At 41.5% G+C, this 16232-nt stretch overlaps 1 protein-coding gene across 2 annotated transcripts; it reads left to right on the plus strand.

Annotated features, from left to right (window-relative positions):
• Window positions 1–1239: 1239 nt before the first annotated feature.
• MSANTD4 (Myb/SANT DNA binding domain containing 4 with coiled-coils) lies at window positions 1240–12861 on the plus strand. 2 transcript variants are annotated; one of them, XM_065675873.1, is made up of 3 exons: window positions 1240–1308; window positions 8625–9254; window positions 10956–12861. In XM_065675873.1, the coding sequence occupies exons 2-3, from the start codon at window positions 8793–8795 to the stop codon at window positions 11529–11531; spliced, it is 1038 nt and encodes a 345-aa protein (XP_065531945.1). In that variant the 5' UTR covers window positions 1240–1308; window positions 8625–8792; the 3' UTR covers window positions 11532–12861. The 2 variants fall into 2 exon arrangements, with proteins under 2 accessions (XP_065531945.1, XP_065531946.1); XM_065675874.1 differs by lacking the exon at window positions 1240–1308 and adding an exon at window positions 1615–1823.
• Window positions 12862–16232: the final 3371 nt, after the last annotated feature.

Consider the following 16232-nt stretch of genomic DNA (forward strand, 5'->3'; position numbering starts at 1 on the left):
TCCTTTTAAAATTTTTATGATATTCAGTGCAGAATAGGCAAGAGTAGTAACAAAACAGTCGCTCCCTGTAAGTAATAAATTCATAGTCTTTCCACATTTAGCAGCTATAAATGTTTTCAGGAAGTTCACTGCAAGAATTGTTGGCTCAAACTGGAAAATACTGTTTTAAAGCAGATTTGTGGTTTCATCATCACAATTGTGGTCACCAGAAGCTATATTAATCAACCTATCTGACCAGTGAAAATGCTTCAGTCTAAATAGTGATTTAAAAGGACTGAGCAAGTGTTTAATAAATATGCAAAATAACGCATACGTGTATGAGGTTAGACACAACAGAGGTAGCAAATTTCAAGGGGGGAAAAGTATTCGAATTTGAATTACCTACCTGCAAGCACTGCCTTAAGCCTGCAGAAAGGTTACGTCACCACGGCAACTGGATGCAATACAGAGTACGTGCCAGACACTTCACCTATGTCTCAGACAAAAAAGAGCCCAAGAACAGAAGGCTCCGCAAAACGGCTTGTCGTGTGTATTAATTACATTCATGACACGGTGGCTTACACAGGCAGTACTTTCACGAAGATAAGTGTTTTTTGGTGTTGTTTTTTTTTATTACAGCATCACCACAAACGTTATTTCACACTTTTAATCACAAGCCCCATCGTACACTCAAACCACGCAGTTTGGGAAGCAATGCATACTACTATGCCTTAGCTCAGCCACCACAGGCCAGAAGGCCGCACCGGCTCCAGAGTTCTGCTCGCTCCTGCGCGGCTGTGGAAAGGCCCACTGGCCAAACCCGGGCCTTTAGGCACACCAGAAGGGGAGTACCGCGACGCGAAGCTCCCCGCTCCCGTACAGCCCTCCACAGACAGGGCTACCCCTTCCCACCGCCGCCAAGCGCCTTCCCTCGAGCACGCCAGGCCTGCCGGCGCCACCAGGACCACCCCGGCTGGCTCTACCGTAACCCGGCGGCACGCCCGCCGCCGGAAGCTCATTGAGTGGAGAGGCGGCCCCTGATAGCCACTAGCCAATCACCTGCAGGCGTCAGGAGGACAAGCAGCCGCTGTAGCCAATGGGGTTACGCGCTGCGCCGGCCCCCCGGGAGAGGTATTGCTGAGCCCCGAATCTGTGGGGGGGATTCCGGCCCGCCTGGCGCGGCGGGGCGACGAGGGGCGGGGCGGGGGAGAAGGGGCGGTGGCGACCGCCAATAGGCGTGGGGAAAGGGCTGACAGGCACCTCGCTCGCCCAATGGGAAGGCGGCGGCTGTTAAAGGCTCGGCGACCCGCAGAGGAGAGCTGGGCGCAGGTGAGTAGTTCTTGCGGCTCCCCGGGGACCCGAATGGGGTCTGGGCTGTGGCGGGGCTGAGGCGGTGGTTTCTTCCATGGAGCCGCTGCCCGCGGTTCAGGCAGTCCCCGGCCCCTCTGCAGGGAGAACGGTGGTCTCCGCCACCCTCGGGCGGTGAGGCGGTTGCCCGCCGTTTCCTGCGGCCGCGCGGGGACGTCTTCCTCCTCGTTCCGAGAGAGGCGAGGCCGCCCGCGGGTCACTTGCCGGGGAGGACCTGGCCTGCAGGCCGGGGGTGGGGCGCGGTCCCCGCGGCTCTCCGGGGCGGTCCAGGGTCGGGGGTGTGCGGGCGGAGCGCCCGCCGAGCCCTCGCCGTTCTTTTGTTGCATTCGCTGGTCCGCAGCGGGGCTTCGTGCGCCTCCTGGCGGGACCTGTGTGGTTGGGCCGCCGGAGGCTGTGCCCGCGCTCATCTCTGCTCGCTTTAGACTGATGAATCTGTGAGTTCACCAGCCTGACTCCGGAGCGGCTTTCCATCCTCGGTACCTTCTCTGCTTCCTTAAATTACCCTTTAGGTGTTGTTTGTTCCCTTTAGCGCATGGCTTTTTATGTTCTCAAACCGCAAGATTCTTTCAGAAAGGTCTGTCCATGGAGTGACGTGCTCGGCAGCACCCAGATCCTCCTGGACGAAAGCCTTGCTTAGTACAAAAGCAGAAGTTGTTCCAAGCCAAGTAGTCATCCATCATGAATCAAAGTTTTCCAGAAAGCCATAAGCTTTAGTATCATGCAGAGGTCATGCGAATCTCAGTTTTCATGTAAGGGAAATAGAGGTAACAGGTCCTCCTGTTTTGAAGTTTTTTCTCATCAGTCATAAGCTTCAAAAGGTTTGGTGGGCTTTTCTGAGGAGGTTTTTGGGCCTTTTTAAAGAAAAAGGCAAACCATCAAGACATACTTATGAAAAACAAAAGTCACGATTTTTCTAGAGAAAATTCCAGTTTAATGCTAGCAACATTTAGTCTTGGTGAATGCATGGATTTGTTTGTTTACTTGCTTGTTTTATGTTGGTTTTGTTGGTCCAGCATGTGGTCATACAAAAAGACACAGAGGCAGAATGTGGATGCTTCTGTCATTAAGTACATCAAAGCTGTTCAGTGTATATGTGTGTTCTTTGTGTTTATGGAGTGTTCAGTTCAGTTCTGCAAGACTTGGTTTGTTTCAGTGCTGACAAATAGTTTGTGTTTCTTCAGTGGTGAGGACCTTCTTGGGCACAGATTGCTTGTGGCCTGGCAGATAAGCTCGTAGCTGCATGTTGCTGTCTTTCCTGGAAGACCCTTGAAATCTTTGTTATTACATGATCAAAATTGTTTCCGTTTCATTGCCATTACTTTGTATCTCATGTAATGGGCTGTTTGCATCCTGCTATTTCCCATGGATTTCTTTCTCACTTGACCAGACTAACTTTTCCTTGTCAGGTGATTGATATCTTTGGTTGTGTACCAGAAGTAATTTTGGCTGTATAGTTGAGAAGGATTTTTTTTTTTTTTTCTTGCAGATGTCTTTTCTTGTTTTCATAGTGGTGTAAATGGCTCGATCTGACCAAAAGATTATTTTTTTTTGGCACCTCTGCTCTGATCTCCACATACTTTTTCTGGGTGAACTGCCCCCTGCCCATCTTCCCAATTGGTGTTCTTGGCAGATACTTGCTGTGGAATCTTCTGCTAAAGACACTAAATTGTACAGCAGTTGTGGTTCTGATTTCAGAAGACCTGTAATGTCTGTCTGCTGTGTTGTGGTTTTTTTTCTCAGCTGTATGCATTTCATGTTTTAGTCTTCATATCTAAGCAAGACTTGAATATGCTGTCATGGTTTTAACCTGCAGCTGAGTACCATGCAGTGCTTGCTTACTCCCCCTGGTGGGTTGGGAAGGAGAATCGGAAAAAGGTAAAATCTATGGTTGAGATCAGTTGAAAAGGGGGTGGGGTGGGGTGGATAATGGAAAGAGAGATAACAAAAAGAGGGAGATGAATAAAACAAGTGATGCACAATACAGTTGCTCACTAACCACTGACTGATACCCAGACCGACCAGAGCAGCGATCTGCCCTTTCCAGTGACTCCCCTCAGTTTATATACTGGACATGAAGTGCTGCGGTACGGAATACCCCTTTGGCCAGTTTGGGTCAGGTGTCCTGTCTCTGCTTCTCTCTGGCTTCTTGTGCCCCTCCTCACTGTCGGAGCATGAGAGACTGAAAAGTCCTTGATTTAGGGTAAAAACATGAGTGTGTTGTCAGCATTATTCTCAAGCTCAATCCAAAACACAGCATTGTACCATCTACTAGGAAGAAAATCAACTCAATCCCAGCCAAGTTCAGAACACTGCTCTGTCATGTTTTTTAAATCACATCTTTAGAAATGGTAATAGTTTTTGTTGTTTCGGGGTTTAGGTTGGGTTTTTTTCTTCTGTAACTTAGCTAGAATGTGTAGAAATTCTCGCTTATTAGCATTCCTGTCCACTTACATACTTTGCACATATAAGGAGTAATATCCTGAAGACATCTTGTATTGTCAGAAAACAGAATACCACAAACTTCAGCTTTAGTTAGATAATAGAAAGGCAAACAGTCCCATAGTGGAGTTACTCTAACAGAGTCAATATAGAATCATAGAATCATAGAATAGTTAGGGTTGGAAAGCACCTCAAGATCATCTAGTTCCAACCCCCCTGCCATAGGCAGGGACACCTCTCACTAAACCATCCCACCCAAGGCTTCATCCAGCCTGGCCTTGAACACTGCCGGGGATGAAGCACTCACAACCCCCCTGGGCAACCGATTCCAGTGCCTCACCACCCTAACAGGAAAGATTTTCCTCCTTATATCTAATCTAAACTTCCACTGTTTAAGTTTGAACCCGTTACCCCTTGTCCTGTCACTACTGGAGTAGTGGAGTCCCTCCCCAACATCCCTATAGGCCCCCTTCAGGTACTGGAAGGCTGCTATGAGGTCTCCATGCAGCCTTCTCTTCTCCAGGCTGAACAGCCCCAACTTCCTCAGCCTGTCTTCATACGGGAGGTGCTCCAGTCCCCTGATCATCCTCGTGGCCTCCTCTGGACTTGCTCCAAAAGTTTCATGTCCTTTTTATGCTGAGGACACCAGAACTGCACACAATACTCCAGGTGAGGTCTCACAAGAGCAGAGTAGAGGGGCAGGATCACCTCTTTCGACCTGCTGGTCACGCTCCTTTTGATGCAGCCCAGGATACGGTTGGCTTTCTGGACTGCAAGCGCACACCGCCGGCCCATGTTCATTTTCTCATCGACCAGCACCCCCAAGTCCAATTAATTAACACCTGCTTGTGTTAATAAGAAAGGAATTGTCTTTAATGAAGCAATATGCTTTCAAAACCGAAAGAATTAGGAAAGGTAAAATGTCCTTACCAATTGGAATTTAGTCGTAAATTTTAAAATAGGAAGATTTTGCTGCCCTTTTACTGGGAAATTCAGGGGCTTGTATTAAACATGTTCTAGGGGAAAAAAAAAAAAAAGTCAAAACTTCATAACAAAGGAATTGGACTCCAGTAGTTTCCAAGTTAGCATTATAATTCTTTAAAGGTTATGTACTTGGCTTATGGCATAAAGTAGAAACCCATGATTAGGCACCTCACAAAGAGTGCCTGGGTAAATCAGACAGGTGATGCACAGCACCTGCACAAGGAGCAGCGAGGCTGACCCGCAGGGTGATCTGGCATTTATGTGGTTTAACTCTGAACCTTCTCTGGAGCCAAGGTGAAAGCTTGGTGGGCTGGGTCTCCTGCATTCATGCAGAATTGTATTTAGAAAATAGTGCTTTCGAAAGTTTTATTTGAGAACGCTTTGGTTTGTGTTTGTGCCCACTTTATCCTGCTGTGTTAGAACTGTGAAATTCAGGGTGGGCCAGGCCAGATAGTGATACCATATGAGTCTCTAAAATGCTGTAGTTTCCTGTTGTTACTGGGGAATGACCAGAGCCTTGTTAATCACAGCATGGGCTAGGTAAAGGACTTAGCCAGTGTATATCTTGAGCTGAAAATGGCTGTGATTCAGAAAAAGTCTGACATTTAGGTACCTTAAGAGAAAATTAAGTATCTACTAGTACTTTCTAGAGTTTGATATATCCAACTGGCAAGTACTTTGGAAAGTCTTACTCATTTTCCAATATTAGAAAAGTACTTGAATATTCACTTTAAGTACATGTCTTAAAATCAAATGTGAAATGATACTGATTTCAATAAAAATAAGTGTGACCTTATAAACAGAAGTTCAGTGTCTTGGTAGTGACAAGTCAAAAATACTGTAATTTTTCTGAAACTTATATGCAAGAACTCTATGTAATTCTTAGAATCATAGAATAGTTACGGTTGGAAGGGACCTTAAGATCATCTAGTTCCAACACCCCTGCCATGGGCAGGGACACCTCACACTAAACCGTCTCACCCAAGGCTTAGTCTTCTACCTGGAAGACAAACTCAGAGCGAATACCTCTGACTCTTTCACACACACTCCCCACCCTGAAAGCAGGTGGGTGCAAATACGTGTGTTTCTAAAGTCACAGTGAAGATCAGTCATTGACCTGGTTAATACTTGGTGATTCCCCAGTAACCAGGACTTATGGCTTAAATCTATGCATTTGTCAGTCCACAATAATTGCCTTATCAACAGTGAAGCTTCTGAAAATGCTCTTAATTCATTCTGTGTGCAGGTAACTTCTCCAGAGAATTTACCTGCTTGGTGACTTCTTCAAGTTTGTTGTTTTTTGGTGGTTTTTTTTTTTTTTTAAGTAATTGATACACAGATCAAGAAACTCCGTTGCTGAAATAGTAGAAAAGCACTAATGCTGGATTTGCATTTGAAAAGAACAGCAAGTACCAAGTAGGTTGATTTACTGCCAGGCAAGTAAATATGATGCTGCTTCCTTGAAAGACCGAGTGTCTTTTTTTGTGGCAAACTTATCATAATGGAGGTTAAGGGAGACGCATAAAGATTAGATTAAAGGTCTCGCAAAAATTTGGTGTTAATTCCAGCAACTACAGTGCTGTGTTCTGGCATAAATTTTACTTACTAAATGGCAGCTGTTTTTCTCAGTTCTGGTCATGCCAAGGGTCTACATTAAAACAGTAGGTTATATTATTACTATTATTATTTTTAAAATAATTCCTTTTTTCAAGACTAAATGGTATTTTATTTTCAGAGGGGCAGGAAGTTTCATCCGTCTTAAACAGCAACATCCAGCTTCCAACTTGTATTGAGGAGTCAAAAGTGCATGTGAGCTTGGAGAGTGGTCCATGCTGTTACAAGCTCATGCAATGCTTTATACAGTTGACATCTTGCGACTAGGTTTTGCAAATTTGCAAGCTGGTAGCCATCAGAAGTAAATGGATTCACAGTGAGGGCAGTATTTTAACAGGGAAAAGTAGTGAAACAGTTTCTTGAGCACAACTTTTAAAAAATACTTAATGCCAACATGCTTATGTGTTGTGTGTGAAATAATGTTGCATGATACGGTTAACTTTGCAAGTGAGCCACTTATTTACAGTCAACAGCACGCAGGAGATCGAGAACTATATTTAAACTATTATGTGCATTATCCTCCAAATGAAGAGTTTTTATGTAATTTGCTGATGTGCGTGTTTTAACCAAGTTTAGGAGAATATCAGGAGAAAAAAAAGATTTAGTAATTTCAGAATCCTGTATAGCTGGGGAGGAGTTAAGGATTAAGTCCATTAGTTGGTAGCAATTGAGTATGTAATATTCAAGCAATTTGCTTCAGGTGGACAAAAAGTCTATACTAGATTAGTAGAACAAATGTAACAGCTTGAAACTTTAAGTACTGTATAGTGAATGGTTGGCCTACTTTGTTTAAAGCCTTTTAAACCTACCTAAAGTGGCAGGTAATGTGGTACAAAAGAAAGTGCTAAATTGGATCATTATGGGGTTTAGCTTTCTCTTCAGCATCAGGCATAGTGCCAGCTATTGCTGGGGCTAGAGGACTGGAAGAACTTTCAATTTGCCATCACATCTGACATGAGGTGTTTAGCAGTATGAGAAGGGTAGAGGAGGGCTTTACCATGAAGTCAAGTAACTTATTCCTAAATCTGTTTCTCTAATTGATGACATTTGTTTGAAATAGTAGTTATTTTCTGACACTTAGCAGAATTGCTCCAGTTCTTTTTTTTTTTTTTTTGTGATTAAGAAGAGTTAGAAGAGTCTTCAGAACAGTTCTTCATATTAATCTGATTCTTCTTTTTTTCTTTTTTTTTGCTTTCTTTTCTTTTTTCTTTTCTCTTTTTTTTTCTTTTCTCTTCTCTTTTCTCTTTTCTTTTCTGTTTTCTCTTTTCTTTTTTCTTTTCTTTTTTCTTTTCTCTTTTTTCTTTTTTTTCTTTTCTTTTTTCTTTTCTTTTTTCTTTTCTTTTTTCTTTTCTTTTTCTTTTTTCTTTTCTCTTTTTTCTTTTCTTTTTTCTTTTCTCTTTTTTCTTTTCTTTTTTCTTTTCTCTTTTTTCTTTTCTTTTTTCTTTTCTTTTTTCTTTTCTTTTTTCTTTTCTTTTTCTTTTCTTTTTTCTTTTCTTTTTTCTTTTCTTTTTTCTTTTCTTTTTTCTTTTCTTTTTTCTTTTCTTTTTTCTTTTCTTTTTTCTTTTCTTTTTTCTTTTCTTTTTTCTTTTCTTTTTTCTTTTCTTTTTTCTTTTCTTTTTTTTTTTCTTTTTTCTTTTCTTTTTTCTTTTCTTTTTTCTTTTCTTTTTTCTTTTCTTTTTTCTTTTCTTTTTTCTTTTCTTTTTTCTTTTTTCTTTTCTTTTTTTCTTTTCTTTTTTTCTTTTCTTTTTTTCTTTTCTTTTTTCTTTTCTTTTTTCTTTTCTTTTTTGAAATGGTGTCTTATTTAAACTGTATCTCAGAAATTTCAGTCCTCATAACATTTCATGTTTCTGAAATAGTAATACAACAGTTTCAGCTTATTTTGGAAATAATTTAGCATTCAAACTGAAATGTGTGTGTCAAATTTCAGCATTAAGCAAATCCTGACTGGCAAAACTGTAAGAGTTGAAGGAAAATAGCTGTATTTTTGTAGTGGAAATATCCGCTCAACCTTAAGGGTTTGGTACATGGATATATTAATGGATTTATAATTCATCAGAGATTACAGAAGATATCTATAGCTACTTTATATCCACAATTTAACAAAATGGTTTGCTTCTGTTGAATGAACGATCTGCTTGAAATATGCATGCTTTAAATGGTGACTTAGGGGTAAAGTTCATTAAATAAAGATATACGGTGTATACTTTGGAGATTTATATTGTTTGCTCTTTTTCTCTTAGGAAGCCTGACAAATAGGAAAATACTACAAAGTGAAGAGAAAATTCGCTTCACGAGAACTGAGCTCTGCTTTCATTGGCTTTTGAATTTTATTTATATTAATAACTGATTAGTGTCAGATCATCTCTGTAGTCTCCTGTGGTGGAATTATTAGGTTAAAGCTAGAAAAAATGAAACAATTGAAAAGAAAAAGGAAAAGCAATTTTAGCGTTCAGGAAACTCAAACACTCCTTAAGGAAATCAGGAAAAGGAGAGAAGTACTCTTTTCAAAGCAACTTAATACAACAATTAATGAGTTGAAACGAAAAGCTTGGGAGGATATAGCAGAGTGTGTAAATGCTGTAGGTGAAGGAGAGCAAAGAACAGGGACAGAAGTGAAAAGGAGATACCTTGACTGGAGAGCACTCATGAAGAGAAAACGTCTGAATGCAAACATCAAAGTTGTAGGTGCTGGGTTTCACCTTCCTTCAACCAATTTAGATGACTCTCTCAATGAAGACATGGATGAGAAAATGGGATTTGCAATTGAATCTAGTTTTGAATGGCAAAATATCACTGACTTCAGAGAAGCCGGTGGATCTTTAACAGAAATCAAAGTAGAAGAGGAAGAGGAGGATCCGCAGAATTTTGAAGTGAGTGACTGACATACATTAGCTGTATGCAATATGGCCTTCATTTCATTTCAGCAGAAGGCTTTTTGCTGTGTTTCTTCATAGCATCTGTTCCTGTTTTTACTGAATGTGTGAATTAAAGAAACTGTAGAAACAAATATGTTTCAGGGAGATGGTATTCAAATCTAGCAACTTGCAATTCTGTGTAAGCTCTTAGATATTGATTATTAAATTGATTTACCTCAACTTTGAATATGTGTTTGCACATATATTTTCCATTTGTATGTGCCATAGATAAGAATTACTTAAGTCAATAGAATGAAAATACGTTGTTGAATGAAACTGGTTATTTTAATACTTAGGCTGTCTGGATGGGTGAACAGAGAAGAGAAATGCACCTCTTTAACAAATGAAAGTATATGATATCTGCAGGTACAGAAAGAAATAGAATACAGAAAGAAATAGGATACTGTTTGCATTTTTAAAAGTGAACCCACAGGAGGTTAAAACATTACTTGAATATATCAGTCATCCATTCCTTCCTGACAGATTTAGTGTGAACTTGACAACCAGCTGTGGATCATGTAGACAAGTTGTTACTTCTAGTAATATCATGATCCTGAGATAGGCAACCAGTTAGAGTGAAGTCAAATGTTTGGGTAGTTTTGTTGTACCTGTACAAGTATATGGGTCTCACTTGGAAAAGTGGTGCTCAAAGAGTTTGGGTTTTGTTGTTGGGGAAAATGGGGGTTTGGGGGTGGCAGGGACATGAAATGGACACGACACAACAGGAAGTGGGAAATAGGAACTGCTGTCAGCTCAGTTGAGATGTGTCCTGGGAAGAAACCAGTGTAAGCTGTTAAATGATAGTGAGACTACTGACTGACGACTGCTGAAAAACAGTGTCTGCTGTAATGCTAGAGGACTGGCTGCACCTCTCATTGTCTTAAGATTTTCTGAACTGTCTTCATCAGTTTACCTTTTATTTGTGACATCGTTCGTGGGAGACAATAATTCCTTGTGTATTACGAATTTGTAGTACATAAGGGCTATAATTCTGCACGAGTTCTTACAGTCTGCCAAGAGCAATGGTCCTTACCACATAGTAACCTGCATCATAAATAGCCTTGCAGTACATGTGATAGTACAAACTTGGTTAAACATGTTCTGTTTATTGACCCACATAATACAGTTGGGAGGGTTAGGCTCCTGTAAAAAATGTCCTTGTTAAATGTTTTTTAGGAATGGAATCCTCAAATTAATGAAGGCTGGGTTAGCTTACATAGCACATAGCTTATGGATCCAGCCGCTCTTATGAATAATTAGTCACAGCAAATTCCTAGTGGCTTACATAAATGCCATTCAGCTATATGAAAAGTAAGAACAACATACACATTTTTAGATCCAGTTCTTTATGAGTGATTCTGAATGCTCTGTAGTATCTGTTGTGCAGTATTTTCTATATGTTCGAGCATGTCCAGTAATAAACTGATACACTGTTTTTCATTACCAGATTCTAACTTGTAGTGTGTTTCTCTACCTGTGTAATGGTAGAAAACTCTTATTTGATCTAACATGGTTAGCTCACAGCACGTGAATTAAATAGTTCTGAGTAGCTTTTAAGATGGGAAAAAAACAGTATGTTCTTTTTGGTTGTTTGTAAAAAAAATTATTCTGGCATGAAGACTGTAATATAATTCTCCATTGCATTCCTCTCTGCAGTTTCCTATTGAGGAAGAAGAAGAAATTTTGTCATCAGTTTTGCCAGATTCAAAAAAGGAAAATGACCTACCAGAATTCCCCCAGATTGAAGAGTTTGGAAGTCTAAACTCTGTTCAAGCTAGGCTAGCTTATGAAGATTCTCACTTGCTTATAAATCTGGAGAAGCAGAAGGTGGAGCTGGAGAAGCAGCGACTAGATATTGAAGCCGAAAGGTTGCAAGTGGAGAAGGAGCGCCTGCAAATAGAAAAAGAACGATTGCGGCATGTTGATGTGGAGCGTGAGAGACTTCAGATTGAGAAGGAGCGGCTTCAGATCGAATGGGAGAAACTCAGGCTAGAGAGACTGCATGCTGAAAAGCCTGCCCTGGAAAATGACCTCACCCAAACTGAAAAACCCATCATGCAGCCGCTGGATCTAGAAACTGAGAAGTTAAAACTTGAAAAAGAACGTTTGCAGTTAGAGAAAGAGAGGCTGCAGTTCCTAAAGTTTGAGTCAGAGAAGCTGCAGATTGAGAAGGAACGCTTGCAAGTGGAGAAGGAGCGCCTTCGAATTCAGAGAGAAGGTCACTTGCAGTGAACTTCTCAATGGAAGTGTCAACGTTATTGTTTTGATGTTTGTAAAATAGAGGTAGTTTTTTTCCTAATACTGAGATAGTCCTAGAAGCAAAACATTCTTCTGTTCAGAGCTGAATGTTGATGTTAAAATGAGAAAGAAAGGAAAAGGGAAAAAAAAAAAGCAAGGAAAAAGAGTGGTGCTCAATATGTCTGTGTGCCTACATAAATGAGCTTATGTGTGAAGCTGCTTTTCAGTGTATCAGAAATAAGTGTTATATTGTCTTGTCTTCAGTATTGTGTTGTATTAGTTTGGCATCTTCCATCCTCCTCTCATAGATGTGTTGAGAAGAAGCAAGGCTGAACACTATACTTTTTTCACTGTGCTAACAGTAAGAAAGGATAAGAACAAATCAGCATATGTTGTGAGGGCATGGTGCTGATGATACTCCACACAGTAAGTGAAAGTTAGACACAACAACAGAGTTGTGATGCAATTGATTCATTAAACTTAATTTCCTCATTTTGTTTTTTTCCACCCTCACAATTGGAAAAAGTATTCAAGAATTATGTAAAAGTTAAAGTACAAGATAAATTCACTGCAGTTCTGTTTACTGTTGTTCCATGGCTTGAACTGAATGGGAGTGCCGAAAACAGTATTCCTTGTTTTGTATTTATCATACTAGATAAAGTTACATATCAACCATACCTACTGTAAGCTGGACTGTTGGTTGTACCAGGCTGGAACACAGCACCTGGGTTGGTATAGCATAGGGACTCACTGACTGATGAGGCATGCTATCTGACGTCTGTGATGGTCCCCTGGAGTAAATTGCTAAATCTGCTTTGTTCCTTGAAAGACAGTACCCAATGATGGGAGTCTTGGGAGTGGAGAGGCAAAACACTCTTACTAGTTCTGCCTGGCCAGCACTGAGATCATGTCTGTGAGGCAGCCAGAAGAAGCTTCTGTGGCTGACACCATATAGTATTCTTTAATTAGAAAGATGGAAGTGGTCAGTGCTGAAGGCTGTCAGTATTTTTTTGTTTTTCATAAGCAATGTAGTCATTTAATAATTAAAAAAAATGAAGCTTTCTCTTATTTCATACATGTTTAAATCCCAGCTGAGCCAGACTTCACATTTCTTACCTTTCTGTGAGGTGCTATGTTTTATTGACTCAATTTGAAACCTAGGACTATGAGAATACTGAGCCTGAATATATGTTGAGTGACTTACGTGGATTCTTGTGCAAGCAAATATATTTATACCACTACAGGTTTACTTTTATTCTGCAAAGAAAATGTTATTTTTTTATTACTGAAACAAGTGTGCTTCTACAGTGCAAATAAATTTGGCTGCTACAATCCAAAATTGCTCTTGATATTGTTTGTTTACAGAGAAACTGGGCTGCATATAAAGACAAACCTGGATACTCTATTCTGCAGCACCCTAAACTTGCTGATGCCTGTATTCCTGGTGTGGTAAATGGAGAGATGAAGCACTTCAGAGTCGGGCTGAAACAAACCAGTACTTATCTGAGAAAGGTAACAGGAAGAAGACACAAACCAGCTGGACACAAGTAGCCCAAGGGAAAGGGTATCAGAGATTCTTTTGAATATGGGTGGGTTGACCTTGGCTAAACACCAGGTGGCTGCCAGAGCCACTCTGCCACTGCCCTCCTCAGTTGAACATGGGAGAGAAAATACAACCAAAGGCTCATGGGTCAAGGTAAGGACAAGCAAGATCCCTCAGCAGTTACCATCACCAAACAAACAGACTCAACCTGGAGAAATACTAATTTGTTGCCAATCAAAATTGGAGTAGGATAATAAATAAAACCAAATGTTAAAAGACCTTCCCCTCATCCCTCCCATCTTCCTGGGCTCAACTTCACTCACATTTTCTCTACCCCTCCACTGAGTGATGCAGGGGATGGGGAATGGGGGTTGTGGTCGGTTCATCACACCTTGTGTCTGTGCACTCCTCGTGGGAGGACTCCTCCCACTCTTCCCCAGCTCCACTGTGGGGTTCTCCATGAACTGCTCCAGCATGAGTCCTTCCCACAGGCTGCAGTTCTTCATGAACTGCTCCAGCTTGAGTCCCTTCCATGGGGTGCAGCCCTTCAGGAACAGGCTGCTCCCATGTGGGTCTCCTGTGGGGTCTCAAGTGCTGCAGCAAATCTGCTCCATGTGGGCTCCTCTTTCCATGGACCACAGCTTCCGCCAGGAGCCTGCTCCAGCGCCGGCTTCCCACAGGGTCACAGCCTCCTTCGGGCTTCCCCCTGCTTCAGTGTAGGGGCCTCCATTGACTGAAGGTGGAATCTGCTCCACTGTGGACCTCCCATATGCTGCAGGGTCACAGCCTGCCTCACCATGGGCTGCAGGGGAATCTCTGCTCTGGTGCCTGGAGCACCTCCTGCACTGACCTGGGTGTCTGCAGCTGTTGCTTTCACATACTCTATCCTCTCTTCTCTGGCTGCAGTTGCTGTTGCACAGCTTTCCCCACCACCCCGCCTCCCCCCCGCTTAAGTTATTCCAGAGGCACTACCACTATCATCAATGGGCTCAGCCTTGGTCAGTGGTGGGTCTGTTTTGGAACTGGCTGGCATTGGCTCTATCAGACATGAGGGAAGCTTCTAGCAGTTTCTCACAGAAGCCACCCCTGTAGCCTCCCGTTACCAAAAACCCAATAGACAATGACAAATTTTCAGCTCCCCGATATATATCAGAAATAATTAAAAATGGCCTTCTGTGATTTAGAGAAATTCTCTTTCTCTTTTAAAACATGAAAAAGGCGAAATTCAGGCAGTTTATCAAGATTGCCTATTGTATACAGCATTTGCCCATTGAGGGATAACTTGGATTTCGTAATCACTGTATCCTGAGGTAACAAACTTCATAGATAGGTGTTCTGACTGCCAAATAGGACAAATAGCAACAAGGGGCAACATAGCCAGCTTTGCAAGTGGTAGTGACCAGAAGGACCAAGCCAGGACAAAGAACCTTCCTATGGTCTTGTCTGTAAGAAGTGCTTGGCCAGGAAGGAGCAGGTGTGGAGCCTGGCTCCTGTTTTGACAGGTATTTACACTGCTGCTTGATAACCAGCATCTCTGTTTTCTTATTTTGCTCCAGTTAAATGACTTAACCATTAGGATAATGGTTTGTATTTTACATTGTATATATTGGGAATTATGCCCCAACTGCATAAATGTTTTGGGGAAAATACATAGATAAATCTGAACCATTTCTGAATTCTGATTTGTTTCAGAAATTTGAACACTTCTCTAAATGTGAATAGAGCAGTATGTAAGCAATTATTTTTTCAAACAGCTATTCAGCTTCCTGGGGAAATGATGCATCCTTTGCTTATACAAAACCTTTTGGAAAATGCTGAATGATTAAATTAAGTATCGTCATAAATCATTGAAAATACAGTTTCAACATAAAATTTAGAGAAAATTACAGAGTTTAATACATCAATTTTATAGCTTGTTTTTTTTTCATACCAAAATTGCAGTCATTTGTGGTAATTTGAATTTAAATGTCATATCTTTAAATACTAATCTGCAATCTCTTCAACTTTAATTGCTTGATTTACCAACCTGGGATCAGGACAGCAAAGCCTAAGGGCAAGATTTCAACCACGTAAATGTCATGAAGTCAGGACATAAGCATGAACTCAGTCCTCTAAGAGAGGGTGAGATTTTGGGCTCCTGCTTAAAAGAACAGCCGGTGATTATAAGTAATGAGTGACATTTACAGACTTGGAAAACTATTAAGACAAGAGGGAAACAAGTGGAGAAAGAGGCAAGTATTTGGAGGGAAAAAAAGAAGATGGCTGAAGAGCAAGCATTTGTATAGGTGTTTTCACAATGCAGCTTGGAGACAGACTGGCTAATGCTTAACAGTTTCCTAACAATCACCCAGAGAAGGCCATAGGGTAAGGTTGCCAATGTGGTCCCCAAGAACAGCCCAGGACTAGCAGCAGTCTTACTCCCAACAGGACACATCTGAGAAAGCACAGCAGGATTTAAAGGCAACTTAATTTCCTTGCATAGGGGATCCTTGGTCTTTCTGGCCATTTTGAGCAACTGTCACTGTGCATAAAGAGACGCTGCAAGCAATGTATACAGAATGTATAAAATTTATTGATGAACGAGAGATGGTTAGGATTTAATAAGCTCTCATGCTAAGCATTAGTATTGTGATGGAATCATAGAACGGTTTGTGTTGGAAGGGACCTTAAAGATCATCTGGTTCCAAACCCCTGCCATGTGCAGGGACACCTTCCACTTGACCAGGTTGCACGAAGGCCCATCCAGCCTGTCCTTAAAACAGTTCCAGGGATGAGGCAGCCACAAATTCTCTGGGAACCCTGTGTCAGGGCCTCATCACCCTCACAGGGAAACTTCTTCCCAATATCTAATTGAAATGTGCCCTTTCTTTCAGTACTGTCATCACCTCAAGGTGTCTTTACTAGCCATGCAGGCATCAGCCAGCAGAAGGGTAATTAACCTCCAGGGCTCCCTGGCACAGCTCCTTGGTGCTGCTGAGTTGTCATCTTCTACAGTTTTTTCTTTTTCCTTATTCCCCCCCCCACACACACACTTTGTTATTTCTTTATCTTTCCATGTCGGTATGTTTTATTCACCCTTAAATCCTTGAAGTGCTGCTGACAACCACCTCAACTATCCCACCTCCCTCTGTAGTTTTACCTGATCTTCCTTG

This window comes from Lathamus discolor, chromosome 4, assembly GCF_037157495.1.
Source record: "Lathamus discolor isolate bLatDis1 chromosome 4, bLatDis1.hap1, whole genome shotgun sequence".
NCBI lineage: Eukaryota > Metazoa > Chordata > Aves > Psittaciformes > Psittacidae > Lathamus > Lathamus discolor.

Excerpts from the sequence above, each read along its gene's own strand:
- MSANTD4 (XM_065675873.1), top strand. The coding sequence starts at position 8,793 with ATGAAACAATTGAAAAGAAAAAGGAAAAGCAATTTTAGCGTTCAGGAA. Across the intron at positions 9,255-10,955 it reads AGGATCCGCAGAATTTTGAA|TTTCCTATTGAGGAAGAAGA; the intron begins GTGAGTGACTGA and ends TCCTCTCTGCAG.